Source organism: Mastigoproctus giganteus, chromosome 4 (genome assembly GCF_048544385.1).
Source record: "Mastigoproctus giganteus isolate SK-2022 chromosome 4, ASM4854438v1, whole genome shotgun sequence".
NCBI classification, from domain to species: Eukaryota; Metazoa; Arthropoda; class Arachnida; order Uropygi; family Thelyphonidae; genus Mastigoproctus; species Mastigoproctus giganteus.
The window spans coordinates 5328663-5351358 of record NC_143578.1 but is presented as its reverse complement, the minus strand read 5'-3'; the positions used below and the strand labels follow the sequence as shown (position 1 = coordinate 5351358).

The 22696-nt window shown below is 39.6% G+C and overlaps 1 protein-coding gene across 1 annotated transcript in view; it reads left to right on the top strand.

Annotated features, from left to right (window-relative positions):
- The first annotated feature begins 319 nt into the window (after positions 1-319).
- Positions 320-22696, top strand: part of LOC150086357 (transmembrane protein 114-like) — a 113699-nt gene continuing 91322 nt past the window's right edge. The window contains exon 1 of the mRNA XM_090371328.1: positions 320-863. Within this exon, the coding sequence (XP_090227454.1) occupies positions 638-863 (226 nt within the window). The 5' untranslated portion in view covers positions 320-637. The remainder of the gene's footprint in view (positions 864-22696) is intronic.

The following is a 22696-nucleotide window of genomic DNA, read 5'->3' as shown; positions in this document are numbered from 1 at the left end:
TCGTTCCCTATTCAAGCCCAAGCAGTTTGGGTGACGAATAAGCGCCATAATCGTTCTCAGGTGACCTTGCCGTCGAGTTCAGTCAACAATTTCTCCTTCATCACGCCTTCGGGATCCAGGTGAGGCTTGCGTCTAATTGAGGAAGTGAAAGCCACGTCAGAGTCATCTACGGCTGTTCCGCCACACAGCCCGTCAGCGAGTCAAGTTTTTAAACGGAGTAGACCGTCCAGGTAGCTCGGGGCTATGATCACGTGACCCGAGAGTTCCGCGCGTGTTAAGTGACGATGAGTTTGGGCCGCTGCGTGGAGTGCTTCGGAGCAGTCGGAGTGGCGGAGCGGAAGACTAACAGCTTTGGAAAAATGCGGGAAAGCCACAGAGCGCGAGCGTGATCAAGCGTTTGTGCGCACTAATCCCACGGAAGCATCGACTCGAGTGGTTCAGCGAAACGAAACGGACCTCCTGGAACCTTCGTTCGATCTGAGGGTGGTCGCTGCGCTGCATTTCTGTGCGTGCGTGTCCCCGAGAACAGAACTCATGTAGCAGCAGCGCGCGAGACAGTTCCGTCCGTTTGTCCGCTCCGTGAAAAAAGCAGCAGACGACGCCCCATTCGAGCGCAACGTTCGAACTGTAGTCAGTCATGGCGTGCTCGGCCATCACCCTCTCCGTCGCCACCATCTCGGCCGTCATCGCCGTGTCGTGCTTGGCAATCGCGTTCGGAACGGACAACTGGTACGAAGTGCGTGTCAACCAGGCGGGAAACGAACGCCTCGCCAATCTTCAGGAAATCGAGTCCGACGTGAGATACTTCAACAGAGACGAAGGCCTCTTTAGGATCTGCTTTCCCGACAAGAGACCCAAAGGAGGTAAGTCGACAAATCCCTCAGATTACATTGCTAAAAACTTAGACAAAAAAGATTATGGTGTTTCTTGCTTTTTCCGGTCATCGAAGACCTTGGAGGTAGCTGTGCTAGTGGTGGGAGGACACATAACGTTCGACCTTGACCTCATAAACAAATGATCGTGCGTACACTGCCCTTCCCTCAATGCCGACATTACCTTCATTCATACGAACATGTTTCTTCAAAAGGTTGTTATTTGCTGATGAAGAAACAGAGCTCTTTTAGATTATTATAACTAAAACATCGAGTCATTTAACTGATGGGGTCTATTGCAAAGTTATCTAACTGACCACAGTTTATTGGTACTTTATCAGCCCCATTGTTTTGGGAATCGCTGTTTCAATGGTTGGTTTGTCTGCTTAGTGGAATGAGGAAGAAATTTATCGATGAAAAGATTTTATCGAGAATAACCAATTTACCGATACAAACCTGAAGGAAAAGAAAAGGTTTGAAGTCACTGGCAGAATTCGGCCCCGCGTTCAGTATCTACAAAGATACTGATGGTCGATGATAACTACAATGAATTACAGATGATAATGGAATTCATTAGCGCAGAAAATACCCTAGCTAGAACTTGCTCCTGAGCTAGGCGCTTATTGATCAACTTAAGTGTTTTCGAAACTCGCGTCCAGCTAATTTAGTTTGTTTCAATGACTTGAAACAAACTAAACCAAACTAAATTGAAACTGTAAGATAAACTAAAAGTTTATCTTAAAAGTTTATCTTACAGTTCCTTTTGTTGTTTTGTTAATTTTTATTAATTTTGTATTGATTAGTTGTAATGTATTTTAATGTTAGTTAGTGACATATTTCCTTCAAATAGCTTTTAATATTCTCTGCAAGTATGCTGTTGTCCGTAGTGGGTGTTGGATGATCCGTGCCCTTCATCCTTCACTGCGTGCTCACAGATGGTCACAGTTCTGTAAAAAAACAAAAGCTCCCACCACACACACGTTATAGCATTGAAAATGTGCACACTCCTACCAGACCACCTATACGCACAAACTCCTTCCAGCAGGGTGGAAACAGTGTGTTGGCGTGAACAGACCACGATGAGATGAGAGTATTAAATCTTTATTGACACATCACTATTTCTAAGATGAGCTCCGCCTTCAAGGCCAATGAAACGCACCCTTTGTGGGCGGAAGTAAACGGAGGCCATTAGGGAAGGACATCTTCCCTTAGAGCTAAAACTCCAAGCACTGGAAGCCACATTCAACCACAGCAACATCTTTTGTTGCTCACAAAGTGTGCATAAAAGTCTCATTTGAATTTAAATGGAGACCTATTCTAAATGCGGGAATCCTTATTTTGTTCAGCTGAGCTTTCTTGTTGGTTTAAAAGTAAACAGTTGAGCGCGGAATAAACAATTGAAAGACACAACCACAGAAAAACTAACCTAGTTTCAACTCAACGTATTAAAATATTGCTTAATCTACAGACACTAATAAAAAATATCATTATTTATATATATTGATAATATAAAAACAATTTATTATTGATTTTCTTGTTTCGTCACCTGTCAAAATTTTGAGAAGCACAAAAGGTCGCGACTCAGTTTTTGCACTTCTGTTTGAGGCCATGGCTCCAGATTTATGAGTCATTCCACGTGAAACTGCAATCATGCATTTTTATTATTCATGCGCCGCATGAATAACAAAAATTAATGATAATCTCAGAATTAAAAATGAAAGAAACTGCTTTTGTTCTGCTGAGAGTATGAAGAACTGTTGCATTATCTGTGCAGTTAAATCCTCTGACCACAAAAGCAGATAAAAAGACAAGCCAATCCTGCATACATTTTATAATTGCTCTGAGACCATATAGCTTTGGTGTTCGAACTTTGAATGACATTTTGAATTACTATTAAAAATTATCGGTACATTTTATTATTTTTAAAGAAACCCGAAGAAAAGGAAATTTCTTTAAAGATTTTTAAAAACGTTTTTTTTTTTTTTTTTTCATATTCCTCATTTGACGACAGCTGCACCTTAAATCTCGCCTACGCCGCCCTCCGGCACTTGCACCACAGGTTACCAATCCCTAGTTCACTGGGTTCGCCAGCTATCACTCACTTGAAGAGGCCGGGATTCAAATTCCTTAGAACGCTTGAGAAATTCTTGAAGGCCTCTTCAGTGGAGGGGGAGGGGTTATATATAATCAGTCTTTTGGAGAGAATAAGGTTTCTCTTCGTTAATTATCCAAGGTTTTTCCAGACTCTTACCAGTGCAAGTCATCCATTGAGCACGCGTTTGTTTCACACATTTGCATGACAAAGACAATGGCATCTACTGATAAAACGTGAAAAGATCATGGAAGTGGCAATTTCTCCCAACATCGCAATGCTTTCAGAAGGAAACAGAACACAAGAACCAAGCAACTCTACATCTTAAAATCGAACAGACTATCCTGTCCAACAAATGGACAGGATATTTTATTAATCAACCAATACAGAATTGACTGTGATAACTTTTTCAAGGGCTACAGAACTCAAAGAATTCTGAGAAATAATACTTCCGAGAAAAAATATTTTCGCAATAGAGAATAAGAAGAACTATTCTTCTTGAGGAATAATATTTATAAGGAGGCAATCTTTATCATTTTACATGACTACTGCCTGCGTTTATTAATGCGCTATGGAGAAACTTAATCAATTTTTCGCACATAATAACAAAGAACGCCAAGTTTAATTGTTTGCTTCTATTATAACTAGAACAGAAAAAAAAAAAAAAAAAAACAGCCGGCCAGGGTCACTGACTAGGCCTTCTCTACCGCAGAATTAGTATGAAATGAGAAACCAACTGAGCGACCTTGAGCCGCCTGTTGCTTTTCGCCCTATTTTAGTTATGCGTCTAACAAGCGGTATGACTAGTGATAATGGAGGCGAAAACCTTGGTTGTGTGGAATTAAATCTGTAGATTAACCATAGATTTAATGAAGTATATTTCCAGCTGCACTAATTTCAAACAGATGGCATCGCCAAGAGCTAATTGACCATTATTCTTTGACCTTCACTTTAAAAGATGCGACAATGTCATGACAACTTTCGCGATTAACTGATCCCTCATCAGACAGGAGATGACCTCTAGTGGCAACTCTCAGATAAAACCGACATCTTAACTTCGAAAACTTTTCGTAAAATGCACCACAACTCACATCACTGGAGACCACCTGCTGTCTGATGAGGCACTAGTTAATTGTGAAAGATGGCTGTCATGGAGGTGTCATCTTTTAAACAAATTGCCAAATTAACCTTCTGACGAGACCATCTGTTTGAAAATATTTCAACGATTCAAATAGTTCAGTAGTTTGAAAATAGTTCAAATACTTCCAAAATACACTGCTCGACAAAAGTAACAGAACAAAATGTTTTTCATGAATATTTTATTAAATTGTGAATACTATCGCCGAATGCGAATATTTTCTATAATCATAGGCATCCTGGCATGCAAATTCCGAGTATCTAATAGAAATTGATCTATCACCTTACAAAGCAGCACATTATGCAAATTATTTATACATATAAATATATGCGTTATGACCAGATCACTTCATTCCCGTTCTTTGGCTTACTCAGTGTGATAGCGACATCTCCAGTACTCAGGATGGCAAGTCATCATCCTTTAGATGATCTTTGACATGGCGTGTGCCGTTGGACAACTTGAAGCCGGTCAGTTGCAGTTGGAGGTGGCTTAATATGTCACGCAGTGACATCTCGGCACTATGGAAGCAGTTTCAGGAGACAAGAACCATTTACAAGAAGAGCTGGCCAAGGTTGCCCAAGGGCTACATCAGCCAGAACAGAATACGTCAGCAGATTCTAGATGTTATTTCTTCTGCGGACAACGAGGAATGCGATACCATCCCTCCGACATTAGAGGAAGGAATGGGCGGAATAATGATCAACGGCCGCACTCCTCTTCATGTTTTTGATAAGGGTATGCTAACTGCGAAGAGGTACCTAGAACAGATACTCGAACCCTATGTGCGAATTTTTAGGGGTGGGGTTGGCCCAGATTTTCTTTTCCTGCCACTGAAAATAGAGCTGAAGTGGAGGAAGGATATCTTGAAACTGCAGATATCCAACGACTACCGTAGCCAGCACGATCACAGACTCGAATCCAATCTAACATGTGTGGGACGCCCTTTGGCGTCTTATTGAACGCCGACAGCCAAGTCCTCGGTCACTTTGTGAGCTAAGGTCTGCGCTGGGGGGAAGAATGGCATTTGTTGCTACAGAATCTTATAGACACCATTATATCGAGCATGGTTCACTGAAGGGCTCATACGTCGTACTGATGTCATGTGACCATATTTTCGAGCATCTTCTATCGACTTCTATAATGCGACATTTTTGGTAATTCATATACAACCCCTATAAATGTCCGTTATACCTGTCCGAAATTTCTCGCTGTCTCCTCATTTCATTGCTGTTCTTTATTACATTACAAGCTGCACGAGACCACTTTCCTACATGCTGTGCTAATTTTTTCAAGCAATATTGTTCAATAGTTTGAAAACAGTTCAATTAGTTTACAACTTTGAAAATAGTTCAAATCAGCGCAAAGGAGGCAAAAGTTTGTTCTACTGTGAGAAGTAATTATCTATCAGTTTAAATCTCGGCCACAAAAACAGTTTAAGGAAAAGATATTCCTGTAATTATCTTAGAGAGAGAGAGAGAGAGAGAGAGAGAGAGAGAGAGAGAGAGAGAGAGAGAGAGAGAAAGAAACTGTGTGAATTCTTAAAAACAAATGCGATTGGTACAAGGGTCGGATTGCTTCGTGAATATTTCCGGATGTTAAAATGTTGATGTTCTTTCAAAATGCGCTTGATTTAAAAAAAAATCCTGGACTGTAAAGTACCCGATTTTACAGACTTTATATACACTGAATGATCACTGAATTATGACTACCCCTCTGAAAACTGAATGCGACCCGTTCACCACGTGTGGTACTAGAGTGCGCAGTTAGCCGACCTATGTAGCATAGATAAAGTGTCGGTGGTTCGGTAGGTAGTAAAATTTCGAGCATGATGGGTAAAAGGAAGGGTTTATCTGACTTTGATAAAGGACAGATTGTAGGTGCTCGACGAGCTGGTGCCTCGATTTCTCAAACAGCTGAACTGGTGGGGTGTTTGAGAGCCGCCGTAGTTAAGGTGAACCAGGACTGGCGTCAAAATGGTCAAACAACGACCCGACGGCAAAACTGCAAAGGTCAGCGAAACGTTGATGTTAGATGTGAGCGCCAGGTCCGACGACTCGTACAGGCGAACAAGCGCAGCACTGTTGAAGAGTTGATTACTGAAGACAACATAGGCCAACCCGGTACAATATCTGGCATCACCATGCGTCGCACGCTCGCACGTATGGGCTATACCAGCAGACAACACGGACGGCATCATCTAACGAAGGTTCATCGGCGTAAAAGACTCGCCTGGTGCAAAGAGCATGCAAGTTGAACCTTAGAAGACTGGAAGATGTTCTGGTCGGATGAGTCACCGTATTTACTCCACACCGTGGATGGTCGTGTACGGATTTGGCGTCAACAACATAAGGCTCTTCATCCATCGTGCATAGTATCAAAAGTGCAGTCCAGTGGAGGCGGTTCTATTCTATGGCGTGGGGCATGTTTCACTGGCAGGAACTTGAACCCCTGGTGCATGTGGAACACCGTATCAGTGGTCTCTGCTATCGTCAATTGCTTGTTGACTGTGTACACCCCGCTATGTTACACTTTTTCCCGAATGGCGATGGTGTCTTCCAAGATGACAATGCGCCAAGCCATCAGGCACTTGCTGTGCAGGAATGGTTTGAGGGACACAGTTCTGACTTCCAGCATATCGATTGGCCTCTGAACTCCACCGATATCAATCCCACAGAGCACTTGTGGGACACTATGAAAAGGCATATCAGGCGTCTGGATACACCAATCACCTCCATACCTGCACTGCCGATTGCATTACACACAGCTTGGTTGGCCATACCTCCCGAACGCTTCCGACATCTTGTTGAATCAATGCCACATCGGATAGCTGCTGTACTGAGGCCAAAAAGAAGGACCTACGAAGTATTAGGTAGGTGGCCATAATTCAGTGATCACTCAGTGTATAATTCAGTGATCACCATATGAGGTATAAGACTGATAAAAGACAGAGTTACAAGGCTCAATGACTTCTACGTTGTAATGATATATAAAAAAAGAATAAACGATTACCTCAATCTTTTGCGAAGAATGCTTCTAGTGAATGCTCTCCAAATGTAAACGAATAAGATAACTGAATAAAATAATTTAATAAATTCTTTCACTCACAGAGCCATGAATGATATTGATATATAAGAGTGATTTTATTTCTATGGCTCAATTAAAAGAGCTGAAAGCTAGGATAGGTGTTGCTAGGTGGGGTTTATGGCGCCCAGAGAAAAAAAAAAAAAAAAAAATGGCGCCCCTTGAAAACAGTCAAATGCAAAAGGTCCAAACTGTTCTTTTGGACTTTTTGCATTTTTAAACCACAAAAAGGCGTCCCACAGATTTAGCGCCAGGGCATGTGCCCCAACTGCCTCACCCTAGTTACGCCACTAGTTATAATATTCCTGTACTTTTCGGACAAGTTATAAACTCCATAAACTCGGTTTTCCAATACGCAGGATTACATCCTACAAAAATTCTGCGTTTTCACACTTAGCTACACATTCAGATATCATCAAAAAAACCTTTTAGACAGATGATAAAATTCAGTATAAAAAACTATGCCACACTATTTGATAGTCTGAAAGATGTGAAGCTTGGAATTAATGATAAACTGTTTTCGTTAGATGTCACTTCCTTCGACACTAATGTTAATGTTGACTACAAACTTGATATAGTTTGGGAATTGTTAAACGCAACATCATCGCGATTAATCACACAAAATTATAGAAAAAAAAACAAGGAATTTTCCATTTAAGCTTTTACTTGAAGCTTAATTAAATGGAATATATTATATTACTTTTAAAGACAAGATCAAGTAAAGCCACAAAGGACTTTGGGCAAGCAAAGCCACATTACGAGAAATCTTTGACAAACGATGCAAACAAAAACAGTAAACACTTCTTTACTTATATAAACTCTAGAAGAAAGGGGATGAATCAGATTGGTCCACTTGACATGGATGGTTCCATTGTTGATGCACCTGCTGAGGTAGCTGACAAACTGAATGAGTATTGCCGACCGGGCTAGCCGGGCGGGTAAAGTGCCTGCCTGCAAACCCAAAGGTCGCGGGTTCGAATCCCCCCTCGGGCTTGGATCAGAGTACAAAATGCAAAAACTTTGGAAAGTGCAATATGGCCACAGAAGCCGATGCGCCAACAACTAACAAAAAAAAAAAGAGAGTATTTTTCATCTACATTCATACATGAGGAATTATTCAGGGAAGTGAATGCAAGAAGTTTATCAAACGCTGGCAGGGAGCAAAATGATTTTGTAATAACTGAGAGTAAAGTGGAGGAGAAATTGTTGAAATTGAACATAAAAAAAGCACCTCGGGTAGATGGGATCTATCCAGATATTTTAAAGAAAATAAGCGAACACCCTTAGCCATAATTAAGAAAGCTTCCTTGGACTCGGGGGAGGACCCCGTAGACTGCAGATGAGCAATGCGTGCCCCTATTCAAAAAGGAGGAACAAAGGGTGACATGAGTAATTACAGACCTGTTAGTTTAATTTCTGTTCCGGGTAAATAAATGGTGGCACTGGTTAAGGATCATATAGACAAGATCGCAGTTACAGTTCAGACAGTATGGGTTTGTGAAGGGGAAGCCTTGTCTGACCAATTTGATTGTATACTATGATGTGGTCATAAAGAAACTGGATGTAAGAAAAATAATTTTGATATCATATACTTGGATCTTAGGAAGGCTTCTGATACTGTCGGAGACGACAGTACAAATTGGAGCAGTATAGCATTACGGGCAAGTTGCTACAATGAATAAAAGGATGGTTGAGTAGTAGAATACAGAGAGTGGTAATCAATGGACGCTGCTCTTCGTGGATTAATGCTATTAGTGGAGTCCCCTAGGGTTCGGTGTTGGACCCATTGTTATTTTCTGTATTTATCAATGATATTAATGAAAGTTTATCAGGGTTAAAATCTAAGTTTGCAGATGATACAGAGGTTCGCAGTGTTGTTAATCACAGTAATGATATTACGCTACTGCAACAGGATCTGGAAAAGTTGAACAGATGGTCTGAGAGGAGGCAACTGAAGTTTAACATTGACAGTTTTAAAGTGGTGCATATGGGTAGCAGTAACGCCATAGTAACATATCAACAGCGTGCTACTACACTCGGAGTACTGGAGAATGAAAAGGGCCTGGGGATAATTGTGCAGTCAGATATGAAGTTTTCTGGGCAGTGCAGATAGGGAGCAAAAGTAGCTCATGGTGTCTTGTCAATGATATACAGGAATTTTTCTAGCAGGGATAAAGAGGTGATTGTCCCTTTGTATAAGACAATGATCGGGCCACACCTTGAGTACTGTAAACAGGTCTGGGGGCCTCATTTTACGAAAGATGTAGAGCTGCTGGAACGAGTAAAAAGGGCAACGAGATTGGTGAACGGAACAAATTGTGGAAGGGCAACGAGATTGGTGAATGGAACAAATTGCGGAAGGGCAACGAGATTGGCGCATGGTTGCTGTTACCAAGAAACCTGCAAATTGCAGCTTCTGGAGACTAGGCACCAGCATCTAATCGAGGTGTATAAGGCCTTGAATGGTTTGAGCAAGCTCAATGCTGATGGGATTCTTCCTCTTGCTCAGATTAATCACCTGAGGAGACATAAATTCAAATTGAAGAAAGACGATTGCAGAATAGATGTGCGGAAATTTGCTTTTAGCCAGCGGGTGGTTGATAGTTGGAACAAACTTCAATTTGTTTTGGTGGAGGTCAACAACTTAAATAAGTTCAAGGCAAAACCAGACAAACATTTGGAGTGAATGGATGGGTGAAATGGAAAGATTTTTTTTTTTTTTTTTTTTGGCTGATGCTATATAAGCTTGCTTTCTTGCATCATATGCCTCTACTAATGCTAAGATATACAAGCAGATTTTCGGATTATCTATGTGTGAGCCTGAGCGGCCTAATAGCGGACAACGATGTTAGCCTATCTTGTAACATCGAGCTTATGCATTTAACACCTTACTCCCCACATTACTTGCTATGGGAGATACCTTGACGATGTTAGCATTAGCATTAGCATTAGTAGAGGCATTTGATGCAAGAAAGCAAGCTTATGCAGCATCAGCCAAAAAAATAAATAAATAAAATAAAAAACCCACTTCCACTTCACCCCTCTGTTCGTTCAAAATACCTGTCCAGCTGAGCCTTAAACTTATTTAGGCTATCAACCTCCACCACAAGGGATGGCAGTCTGTTCCACCTACCAACCACCCGCTGGCTAAAGGCAAATTTCCGCACGTCTATCCTACATCTGCCTTTCCTCAATTTGAATTTATGCCCTCTCAGGTGATTTTTCTGAGCTAGAGGAAGAATCCCATCAGCATTGAGCATGCTTAAACCATTCAAGGCTTTATACACCTCTCTCAGATCACCTCGCTGGTGCCTAGTCTCCAGACACTGTAATTTGCAAAACTTAAGCCTTTCTTCGTAAGAGCACCCCTTTGTTCCATTCACTAATCTTGTTGCCCTTTGTACTCGTTCCAGCAGCTCTACATCCTTCTTGAAATGAGGCCTCCAGACCTGTATACAGTACTCTAGGTGTGGCCTGGCCACTGCCTTATACAATGGAATAATCACCTCCTTATCCCTGCTGGAAAAATTCCTGTATATCATTGACAATACTCCATGAGCTACTCTTGCAGCCCGTCTGCACTGCTCAGAGAACTTCATATCTGCCTGCACAATCACCCCCAAGTCCCTTTCATTCTCTACCACTGTCAGTGTAGTACCACAGCGTTGATACGTTGCTCTGGGGTTGCTTTTTCCCATGTGTAGTACTTTACATTTGTCAATGTTAAACTTCATTTGCCACCTCTCAGCCCATCTGCTCAACCTTTCCAGATCCTGTTGCAGCAGCATAGTGTCAGTAGTGTCCTTGACAACCCTGCCAACCTTTGTATCATCTGCAAACTTGGACATTAAGCTTGATATACCATCATCAATATCATTTATAAATACAGAAAACAATAATGGACCCAACACTGAGCCCTGAGGGACTCCACTAATAACATTAGTCCACGATGAGCAGTGTCCATTGATTACCACTCTCTGTCTTCTCCCCCTCAACCACCCCTTTATCCATAGCAGCAATTTGCCTCCAATGTCACACTGCTCCAATTTGTGTAGCAGTCTTCCATGTGCAACAGTATCAAAAGCCTTTCTAAGATCCAAGTATATAATATCAAAGTTATTCCCTGCATCCAGTTCTTTTGTGACTGCATCATAGTATCCAATCAAGTTGGTCAGGCAAGACTTCCCCTTAACAAAACCATGCTGTGTCTGAGCTATAACTGAAGTCTTGTCTAAATGATCCTGCAGTGCTTCTTTAACCAGTGCCTCCATTAATTTTCCTGGAACAGAAGTTAAGCTCACAGGTCTATAATTACTTGTGTCAGCCTTTGATCCTCCTTTGTGAATTGGGGTCACATTTGCACATTTCCAGTCTATGGGTACCTCCCCTGAGTCCAAGGAAGCTCTCATAATTATGGCTAAGGGTTTGCTTACTTCCTTTGCTGCCTCCTTTAATATAACTGGATAGATCCCATCCACCCCGGGTGCCTTTCTTGTGTTTATCTTCAACAGTTTCTCCTCCACTTTACTCCCAGTTATTTCAAGATTCTGTAGCTTACTGCTAGAGTTGAATACACCTCTGGCATTCCCCTTGCTGAATAACTCCTCATGTGTGAATGTCGATGCAAAATATTCATTTAGTTTGTTAGCTACCTGAGCAGGATCATCAACAGTTGACCCATCAATATCAAATGGACCAATCTGATTCATCCCCTTCCTTCTAGAGTTTACATAAGTAAAGAACTCTTTGCTGTTTTTCTTTGCATCCCTTGCCAAGGATTTCTCGTAATCTGCCTTCGCCTGCCTAACCTCCTTTGTAACTTGGTTGCATATCAACTTGTATCTATCATAGGCTTCTGTGTCATGTGTTAATTTGTAAGTATCCCATGCATTTTTCTTCTCTGCCATATGCCTCATTAGTTCATCTGACATCCATTTTGGCCTAAACCTTGAACAATATTTCTTAGTTGGTATGTAAAGCCTAGTAGCTTCCAAGATAAGTTCTTTGAATGCTTCCCATTTTGAATTTGCTGTTGGTAACATCATCAGTTGGTCCCACTGTATAGAATTTAAATACTGTCTCAGTCCATCGTAGTCGCCTTTACGGAAGCAATAACCCTTCCCTTTACCCCTAATGGTAGTTACCTCTTTCAGTAAATCCCACTTCAGCACACTGTGATCACTGCCACCTAGTGGTTCATTTATCTGCAGATTCTTAATGCATGAAGAATCACTGCTGATAATCAAATCAAGAGTATTACTCCCTCTAGTTGCCTCCCGAACATGCTGATGTAGAAAACAATCATACAATAAATCTACAAAAGCCCTGCTAGTGTGTGAGTAACCAGCCCCCAAATTCCAGTCAATATCTGGGAAATTAAAATCTCCCATTATAAGACTCTCTGATTTACTGGCCCACTCTATTTCCCTGTACAGTTTCTTATTATACTCATCAGAGTCATTAGGCCTATAGCACACTCCTACTCTCAATTTTGATCTCCCAATGCTTATGTCACACCAAACTGACTCAACACTGCACTGTCCAGCGATGTCGACTGGCTTCACTTCCTTGGTTTTTATGTGTTTCTTAACTAATAGCATAACCCCTCCCCCCTTCCTATCCTGTCTATCCTTTCTGTAGACGTTGTACTCCCCAAATTGCAGTTCTGCATCCCTTATATCTGTGTGACACCACGTCTCTGATATCCCAACAATATCTGCCTTTGATGTTTTGAGCAATACCTCAAATTCATGAAATTTATTTACTAAACTCCTAGCATTGGTGTACACGCAAGTATACCTGCACCTGTTTCTATTCTTAGCTACCCTAACACAACCCATGTGTTTACTTGTACCGCAATGACTCCCAGCAGTCTCTGAAATACCATGCATCTTGTTTTTCAGGCTTCTGCTCCTTCTAATAGAAGCAGTGCAAGAATCTCTTTCACCTCTGCCAGTGGCTACTGTCAATCTATTGGTCTTTGTCTCCCCCCAAGCTAGCAGTTTTCCGACCCACCTAACACTGCCTCGATAGCATCAGCAAATATTCTTGCACCCTTTCTATTTAAGTGTATCCCATCCCTGTAGAAGCAATCTCTCCTGTTAACAAGTACAGTCCAGGCTGAAAAAAATTCTACCCCTTGAGCTCTGCACAATCTTTCCAGGGCGAATTGATCGACAAGGCTCTCCTTGTATACTCCCTCCTATCGTGTCTGGGCAGAATTGCGGACACTTTCAAATTCAACCCTAATTCTCGGCTTTTGTTCAACAGTGACCTGTACTTGTTAAGTAATTCTGCCGGTCTCCTACTCTTAATATCGTTAGTGCCAACGTGTACAACTATATCACCTTTTGTGCCCTTAAAAGATGATATTCGCTCTACAACGTCATCAACCTTTGCCCCTGGCAGACATACCCTGGTCCTGTTCCACCTATCTTTTTTACATGATTATTATTACACCAGATTATTACACCACTGAGGACATTCTACAGATAATTAACATTTTTACTATAGGAAGAACATGGAGAAACAAATTCTCCAAATATTTTAAATTTTACCCTTTCACAAGATATGCAAAAAATACAATTTAACATTTACCGAAAACCCACCAGTATGTTTCTGCACTACAGAAGTTATCATCCGTTTGCATAACAAAAGGTCCATAATATTTAGCCAGTTCCTGAACGCCTACAAACATTCTACTTCTGAACCCACCTTAGACTTAGAAATTGATATATAACCAACAGATTTTTAAATTGAGGCGATCCAATCTCCATTATTAATCAAATCAAACTACAAGCTAAAAATAAGTTAAAAAAATATGATACCCATCAATAAAATACAGAATTTAAAATTCTAGCCACGCCTATGAAAAAACTCTATAATAGTGTATATTGAAAAATTACACAGTTCTTCCTTCTAGGTAGAAGTAAATGACCTTCTATACAATATTTCTTATAGCAATGCGATTCATCGTATCAAGGCTCGGTGCCATGTACCCTAGATTTACGCGTGAAACAACACGCCGCTTAGGTTCGCACATCACGTACTGCCGCATCGGAATTGGCTTTTCATGCCGTCAATTAAAGCCACATTCCTATTTAATGAAGCAAAAATTTTGAACATGCAACATAAAATTATTGATTGCTGAAACCCTTGAAATGAAGTTACATGCAGATTCTATCAACGTACGCAGTCCTTACCTAATTTCGGATTTCTGGTCTTTTTTACACATGCACCTGTACAAATAATCTCTTCCTTTAAGATCATACTTAATTATTCTGACACAATGTCTTCTAGCAGTTATAGTCGTAGGTTGGTTTGATGTATTTCGGGGTTGGGTCGAGTTTCGATTCTATTGCACGTTGGATCATTCATGGCTCTGTGAGTGAAAGAATTCATTAAATTATTTTATTCGTTTATCTTATTCATTTACATTTGTAGAGCATTGACTAGAAGTATTCTATCCATCAGATTGAGGTAATCTCTTATTCTTTTTTATATATGAGGTAGAAGTAATAAATCTATTGAAAAGTTCGAAGATGGAGGCGTAAATTAAACAAAATTTCAAAACTAATAAGAGAGAGATAGAAGAAATTGAAGATATTGAAGGAGGGAGAAAGAGAGAGAGAATGTGAATATCCTACATGATATAATGAATTAAACAAAATTATATGTGAATTGGATAGCGAATTAGAGAGAAGGGAACTGTAAAGCAAAAATGATTAGAATGATTAGATCAATATATATGAATAATAGCGAGCATCAGATAAGGGTGGGATACTTTGGTTATAAGTCCCAGAAAGCGGGGCGAAAAATTACAAAATTAAAATTTGATGCTAGCTAAAAAATATTGATTCATAATCAGCTATTTCTTTAGGGAACTACACCTGATCATTAAACAAAAACTGCGTTTCTATACTTGTTCCTACTTGGGGAAGAAAGGGAAATTTAAAAATATAAACAGAAGTGGGAGCAAATAGGAGGACAAAGCAGTAGAACTTCCACAAAAATATGGACAAGGTAGTCCTGAAGTATGTTGTTAAACATAAGAAATTGAAGTAAATTAAGAAATAAAATAGTGATAAAATTAAAATAACTGCTTACAGTGTAACTTAGATGCAATAATAGGTGGTTATATGTGAGAATTAGCAAATGATGAATTTAACAAAAATTTGGGAGAATTTTTATAAGAACGTACAATTAGAAGATAATGCAAGCAAATGGTATAAGGCAAGGGAGTGAAGGGAATGAATGGATGAAACTGTAGCTAAAAAAGGTAAATAGCGAGAGGTTAAGGACACTAGGAACGTTCGTGTCGCTCTCTTATTACACTAATAGCTTTACGAACGAGAAAAAAGGAGAAGTAGAAAGTAGAAAGATAAAAGGCTAAGAAAAAGATATTAAAGGATACTCGGGCGAGCTGGGATTGTAAAGTCCCATCCTTTAGAAAGTGCCTGACTAAGAGAGAGTTATTAGAAAGAGAGAGACTAATACCAGATGCTTGCGATATAAGAATTTTGTGAAATGCCGAAGAAATAAGACCTGTAAATAAGATATTAAGTTTTCTGAGCAGCGCAGACAGGCTGCCAGAGTAGGTCATGGAGTCTTGTCAATGATATACAGGAATTTTGCGAACAGGGATAAGGCGGTGATTATCCCCTTGTATAAGGCAATGGTCAGGCCACACCTTGAGTACTGCGAACAGGTCTGGAAGCCTCATTCTAGGAAGGATGTAAGTTGCTAGAACGAGTATAGAGAAGGGCAATAAGACTGTTGAGGGGGAACAAAGGGGTGCGCTTAAGAAAGAAGGCTTAAGTTCTGCAAATTTCAGCGTCTGGAGACTAGGCACCTGCGAGGCGATGTGATTGAGGTGTATAATGGATTGAGCAGGCTCAATGCTGAGGCGATTCTTTCACTTGCTCAGATTACAAACTTGAGAGAGCATTGATTCAAACTGAGGAAAGACAATTCAGAATAGATATGTGGAAATTGCCTTTAGCAGCGGGTAGTTGATTGCTGGAACAAACTTCCATCTTTTGTTGTGGAAGTTGATAGCTTAAATAAATTCAAGGCAGAATTTACTTGAATTTATTTACTTGAATTCATGTTTTAAATAAACGTTTATTGCAATAATAAATATTCTGAAACAAATCATTAAAATACATTATTCAAAAAACAAAGAAATAGATATTGTTACTGCAAAGTTTAGTTATGTTTAAGCATCCACACTACCTGTCCGAATAAAGTGAGCTCTTAAGAAACATAAGCAATCAAGAGTATGATCCTTTAAAATGGATCTAATTTTGGTACATACAGTATTTGATTAACGGCAGAAAACGCCCTTTCGGATTCTATTCTGGTACTGAGATAATCGTAGACGATCTCGGTCCATATTTTCTAGGCTTTCAACTTTTTTAGCAAAAATAGTTAAAAGTATTTCATTAATTTCCGACACAAGTTCATCTTTTAAAATCTCATTGGAGCCAGGCAATTTCTTATTTTGGAAAGAATTTGCGGAACACTGATGTTCTGTTCCATGTTGGTCTTCCATGGTTGAATTATGTTCATTTTCTGAAGGAGCAAGACGTTTTATTCAGCGAAGTATAATTTTCACTATAATATCTTTACTGAGTCTGGAAGAGAGCAAAGAGTGGGGATAAGGAATAAAGAAGAGAGTAAAGAGTGCAGTTAAGGAATTCTTCACATATATAAATGCAAACAGAAGGACAAATCAAATTGGATGTAATGCACGTGGGATAGTATTAGATAACATAGCTGAAGTTGCAGATGTTCTCAACAGTTACTTTGCATCGATATTTACATAAAAAAAAAAAAAAACTTTCTGTCAATAACGCGTATTATGGAAGTGAAGTTGAAAAAAGTAATTAATGATGTTGAAATTTCAAATGATTATTTAATGAGAACTTTCGCGCCTACAGGCGAGTAAGGCTCCTGTGGTTGATGGCATATACCCTATAATCTTAAAGGAGGCGGCAAGTGAGTGCATTGAAACATTAAGGCTAGTTATGAGAGCATCACTGTACTCAGGAGACTTCCGTTGGATAGGTGTAAATTGGGACATAAAAGGCGGTTCTAGGAGTGTAACTGGAAATTACCGACCGGCCAGTCTAACTTCAGTAGTAGAGAAAATCATGGAGGCAATGATCAAGTGTGGAATTCAGGATCATTTAGATGGAAATGGGATTCTGTAGGATACACATCATGGTTTTGTAAAGGGAAAATCATGTTTAACAAATCTGGTTAGCCATTTTGACAAGTGAAATCCAAATAATTTCGACATTATTTGGATTTCAGCAAAGCATTTTACTCAGTTCCACATGAGTGGTTACTTTATAAGTTGGAGCAGGCTGGAATCATAGGGAGGCCTAACGTAGCACAGTGGTCAGGAGCGAGAGTACATAGCATGCGTTCCTTGAGTGGACCGGGGTTCAAGCCCGTGATTACTAAATACGATAAATATTTGTATTGACGATTTATTGTAAACTCTACTGACTTGGTTGTCCTGCCGGAGTATAAACAGAAAATTTATTTATTTAAAATCCTTAGATGGATAGCATGATGGCTTGAGGTTGTGATAAGTGGTTATTCCTCAGATTGGGTTAATGTAAGAAGTGGGGTTCCCCAAGGATCAGTATTGGGACCACTGTTGTTTTTGATTATTTTAAATGACATCTATGAAGGGATGGAGGGCGTGAGGTCTAAACTTGCAGATGATGTAAAGATCAGTAGAGTAGTTAATGATCATCGACAAGCAGAGCTTCTTCAGAGTGACCTAGATAGACTTCCGGGATGGTCAGAAAAGTGGCAGCTATGCTTTAATTCAGCAAAATGCAAGGTCTTACACCTGTGGAACAGCAACCCCAAAAATAACTTATACACTTGGTGGAGTTGAACTAAAGTCAGTAGTGGAGGAACGGGACTTGGGAGTTACGATATGGTCAGACATTAAGTTGTCCGAGAATTGTGGACAGGTTGCAATGTTGCATAGTGTCCTATCAATGATTTATCGAACATTTGCTAGTAGAGATAACGACATCATAATTAGATAAAGGTGATTTTATAATATGTGATTAAATTATAAACAATTATTTTTTTTTAAAATTTAGTACAGAAAAAAACCGGTATTTTTTGTATCAATACCAGAAAAAAATGACCGGGATGCCGGTATTGTAAGCTCTAACTCTATTACAACGGGAAAAACCTGCAATGGATATTGCATACAACAGGCTTTTCCTGTTGTATGGAGATACTAGACAGCAGTGTATATGAGCCATCTTACCACAGTTAATTTATTAGGTAACTTACCTAATAAATTAGGCACTGGGTGTAAATAATAATAATTTCAGTTTAGCAAATGATTCGAGTTCCAGGAAAATAAAAAAAATAGATAAAATAATTGAAGTTAGAAGGGAGGACTCGTCTCATGATATAGTTGTGGATAATTTCTTCATAGTTCGGAGGAGTGGGGTAACTCGTACACGGCTTGTAGCACCGGGTGATTATCTTGTTTCGCATGATTCAGCTACCTTCGGGCCCCGCTGAGCATAAGTGGAATATCGCCGCCGGCAAACTGCGCAAAAATACATCAATGCTGGCATATAATTAGAAAAGTAATATTTTTGCTGCAGTTAGTATTTTCTTTCTGCTATGAGAATGGCTACTTGAATCGTGTTTTTGACTGCTCCTGCCGGTGAAAACAGTTGTCTTCTGTCGATCTTTCACTTAATAACACTTACATGAACTCTATCATGAACAATGACCCTTGGCATGACTGGAATGCATCCACCTTCCTCGTTAAATTGTTGAATAACACCCTTGTCAACTATTACTTATATCCGCGTTCCTTTTCACTAATAGCGGAGATGTCAAGGCCTTCACTACGTTCTTCCCCCTCCCCCGTGTATAAATTCAACCCTTTTTCAGCATTAGCCCCATAGGGGAGGAACACCGCTGCCGCATCCTTGACCAGATGATTTATTGGAAGAAAATACGTGTTTCTACACCGGTTTCTTTAGTGAGTTGGCAACCCATTACAACCATAAGCACGTACGAATCCTCACAGGAAACGCCAAAAATGTCAATATCTCCGTGATGCACTTTGCCCTTTGAGCAAGAGGAGAACGAAGTGTACTATTTAAAATGAATGGAATCGCATTTCGCTGGAATCATGTGGATACTGCAACAAGCACGTGATTTGTAATACAAACTGCATGGAATAAAGTCATCGTTAGAAGGGAAAAAATGCTTCAAAGAGTAACTTCTAAAAATGTTTCTTGGAATAAAGTAAGAATTTAATTTTGAAATAGAACAATGCATTCGATGTAGGCTACTTACATCGTAATCAATGCGTATAAATTTTATTACAGAATTTTTCATTAATTTGACACAAAAACTGCAATATTAAACCTAACGAACATATAGGAATACTAAACTGTTAGTGCCGCTAGAGGCGCTGGCTTCGACATGCGAATTCCATCAAAGAAGAAAATAAATATAAAATAAATACAAATATCAAATAATTATTTCACTGATTTCTAAAAGCCTCTCATTAATACCATTATAAACTTAATGTTGTAAACCAGTGTTATTAATTCTAATTAGTAATAATAATTGAATAGGACTGATCATTAAGCTCGTAATAACCATTCTAAAAAATTAACTATTTATTCACACAATAATTAGCAACTTTAGCAGCGCCTATATTCGTATATTCACAAATGGAATATAAACAACATCGGAAAACACTCTAAACAACTGTATAGATGTTTTTTTTTTCTTGGTCTTTTATCATTCATTACGCTTAAACAGGCCCGCGTCCCAGAAACCACACAACACCAGCGTTCCGTGGAATTTGTCCCACTTATTCTCCTACCTTCTTAAACACACAAGGCTTAAATTTTAAATACAATATAACGACCTAAATACAGTCTCCATATCTTGCTACGAGACTTAAACTCAAGCTACGAAAGTGCCGGATGTATGCAGTACTGGGCACCACGTTCGCCAATTCGAGATATCTATCTGGGCTGCTGGTTTATTTCTATCATAATGCAGGAACAATACAGCGGAGTAAAAAAATAAAAAATAAATAATAATGAATAAATGAAAAACGTCTTTTTTTTGTTATTGTTGTTGTCAAACGTAAGTTAAAGCTATCCATAAAACTTCGAACTATTACAAATTCTATAGCGCGAACGTTCACCTGTTTTGTTTGTTACGAGTATATTGACTACATCCAGTTTTAAAAAAATTCAATTTCAGGAATCCCTGAAACCTTCACAGAGGGTTCGAACATCATCAGAGTGTGACATTCCGGTCAGCATTTAAAAAAAAAAAAAAAAAAAAAAAATTCTAGTATTTTGCTCAACTGTGAGAGTATGTGAACACCCGTCTACCAAAACTGCTCTGTGGAGGTGAAAGCCTTGTATCGAGATAGCTATCTGGATATAAATTCATAAATATATAAATTAAATGATGACATCGTCAATTATTTGCAACGACTGTCCATCGCAGACTGAGTCGAAGTTATAAGGAAATTACTACTACTGAAAAGAGTTGTTTGCCTAGACATCCTGTTCACAATCAGGCTATGTAGTATAAACATCGTAGACTCTGGTTCACATCTTCAACCGATCAAATTCTAACAAGCGGAAGAATTTGATCGGTTGAAGATCAAATTCTAACAAGCGGAAAGCTTCCAGAAATCTGGAACACCTACTCTTTGCGTCCAGTACCCAAATGCAAGAGTCCCACAAAACCAAGTGATTTCAGGCAATCAGTGTGGTTTTTAGAGATTTTGAAAAGGCAATTCAACCTGCATTAGCAGAACAGTGTTTCAATCACTGGCCACTGTATCATTAATGGAAGAGCAGCGAACACCAACCTGAATCAACCAGCATCCAGAAGGCTATAAATAATAGAACCCAACTCGAGGCACTGTTTTTGATATTACGACCCAAATTCAAAACTCCAGAATTACTTCAACATTAGAGAGAATGCGCTAAAAATAATCTGATGCCTAGACATTTAATCAAAATGCATCAAAACGATAAAAGATGCTTATTAACAGAAGGGTACCACAGGGTGGAGTTTCGGCTTCTTTCCTGTTTGCGGCAGCATTGAAGCTCTTTGGCATCCTAACACGATTTCCAGTTTTATGCTGATGATTCAGTACTCTTTGTTACATCATTTGATCCAACTGGGTAATCAAAAGAGCCAGCAATTTAAAAATTACCTAATCTCAATTGGGCCTGAAGTAAAACTGTTAAGACCTCTTCGATAAACGGAAAAATAGTCATAACTTGGACTAATCGAGAAAGTTTCATCCACAATTACAGAAAAGTTGATCAAACTTTAGCCTGTCATTATATTTGTCGAGTGACTCGGCTATAACAAAGTAATATCATCGCGCGTTTGTATATTTGCTCCTGTCATTTGTAATTAATTGTGCATATTTATACAATCCCCTAAGGATGCAGGTTCATTGGGTCCCTGGATACATCAATAGGACACGCAGTGACCTTATTCATCTCTGGAAAAGGTCAGACATGTGCCTTGCCGCTTAAAAACAGCTCCGAAGATAAACACCACTCCCCTCTCTTCAAGGAGATAGCGACCATTAACTTAACGCTAATCGGACTTAAATACCAATTTCGTTAATCCCTACTCTATCGGTAATCTCGTAGTAATTTGTCCGTAACTTTGTCAGCCCATCGGAAATGTTTCCGGAATCTCACTGATGAGGTGTGGCAAAGGAATTCGTGACTGTTTCAAGTCATCAGCGGGAGATTGCCCGTAGACAACAATTATGTTAAGCAGGGCATCTCGATAGTTCCTGGTATTACGCACTAGGTGGCGCCGATGCTGCCGTTCCCCTTTTCATACCTCGTGTTTACTGTCGAAGCAGGTGAACTTTATTTTTCTGAGTAAAGGGTGAAAATCAGTCTGAAATGCAAAATCCCCCCCCGGGAACATCGACCAATCCTTTTTGGTGTAAATGAAGCTCCGCCCAAATTAAAAGAAACTTCCTGTGTTTGAAAGGAATGACAAGTCGCCCGGAGACCTAATCTTCTGCATAATTATTACGCGGAACGTTTCTAGGTCACTCGTCTCCAGCCCTTAAATCAGTTCGACGAAGTACCTCTAGAATTCCAAATGTTAGCAGCTGCCATTTTTGTCTTTGTGCTGCAAGGTTGACCTGATTAACTTGACACAAGGTAGGTCACGGGAATTATTTCCGCTAGGAAGAAGCAAAAGATCGGTTAAAAATTGTCCAAAATGTAATTCCTTTATGTTCGGTGCTGTTTAATGTCTAATTCTGGAGAGTTTATTAAATAAGTTGTCCAAGCATGAAAAATAAGTGAAAGCAATTTTTATTGCTTTCTCCTCACTCTATCAACTGCACTTACGGTTATTAAATGCCCAAGCATAAAGACATACACGTAAAAAAAAGTTGCAGAGTCCCGTTAGTAACGTTGAAATTCTCCTTCT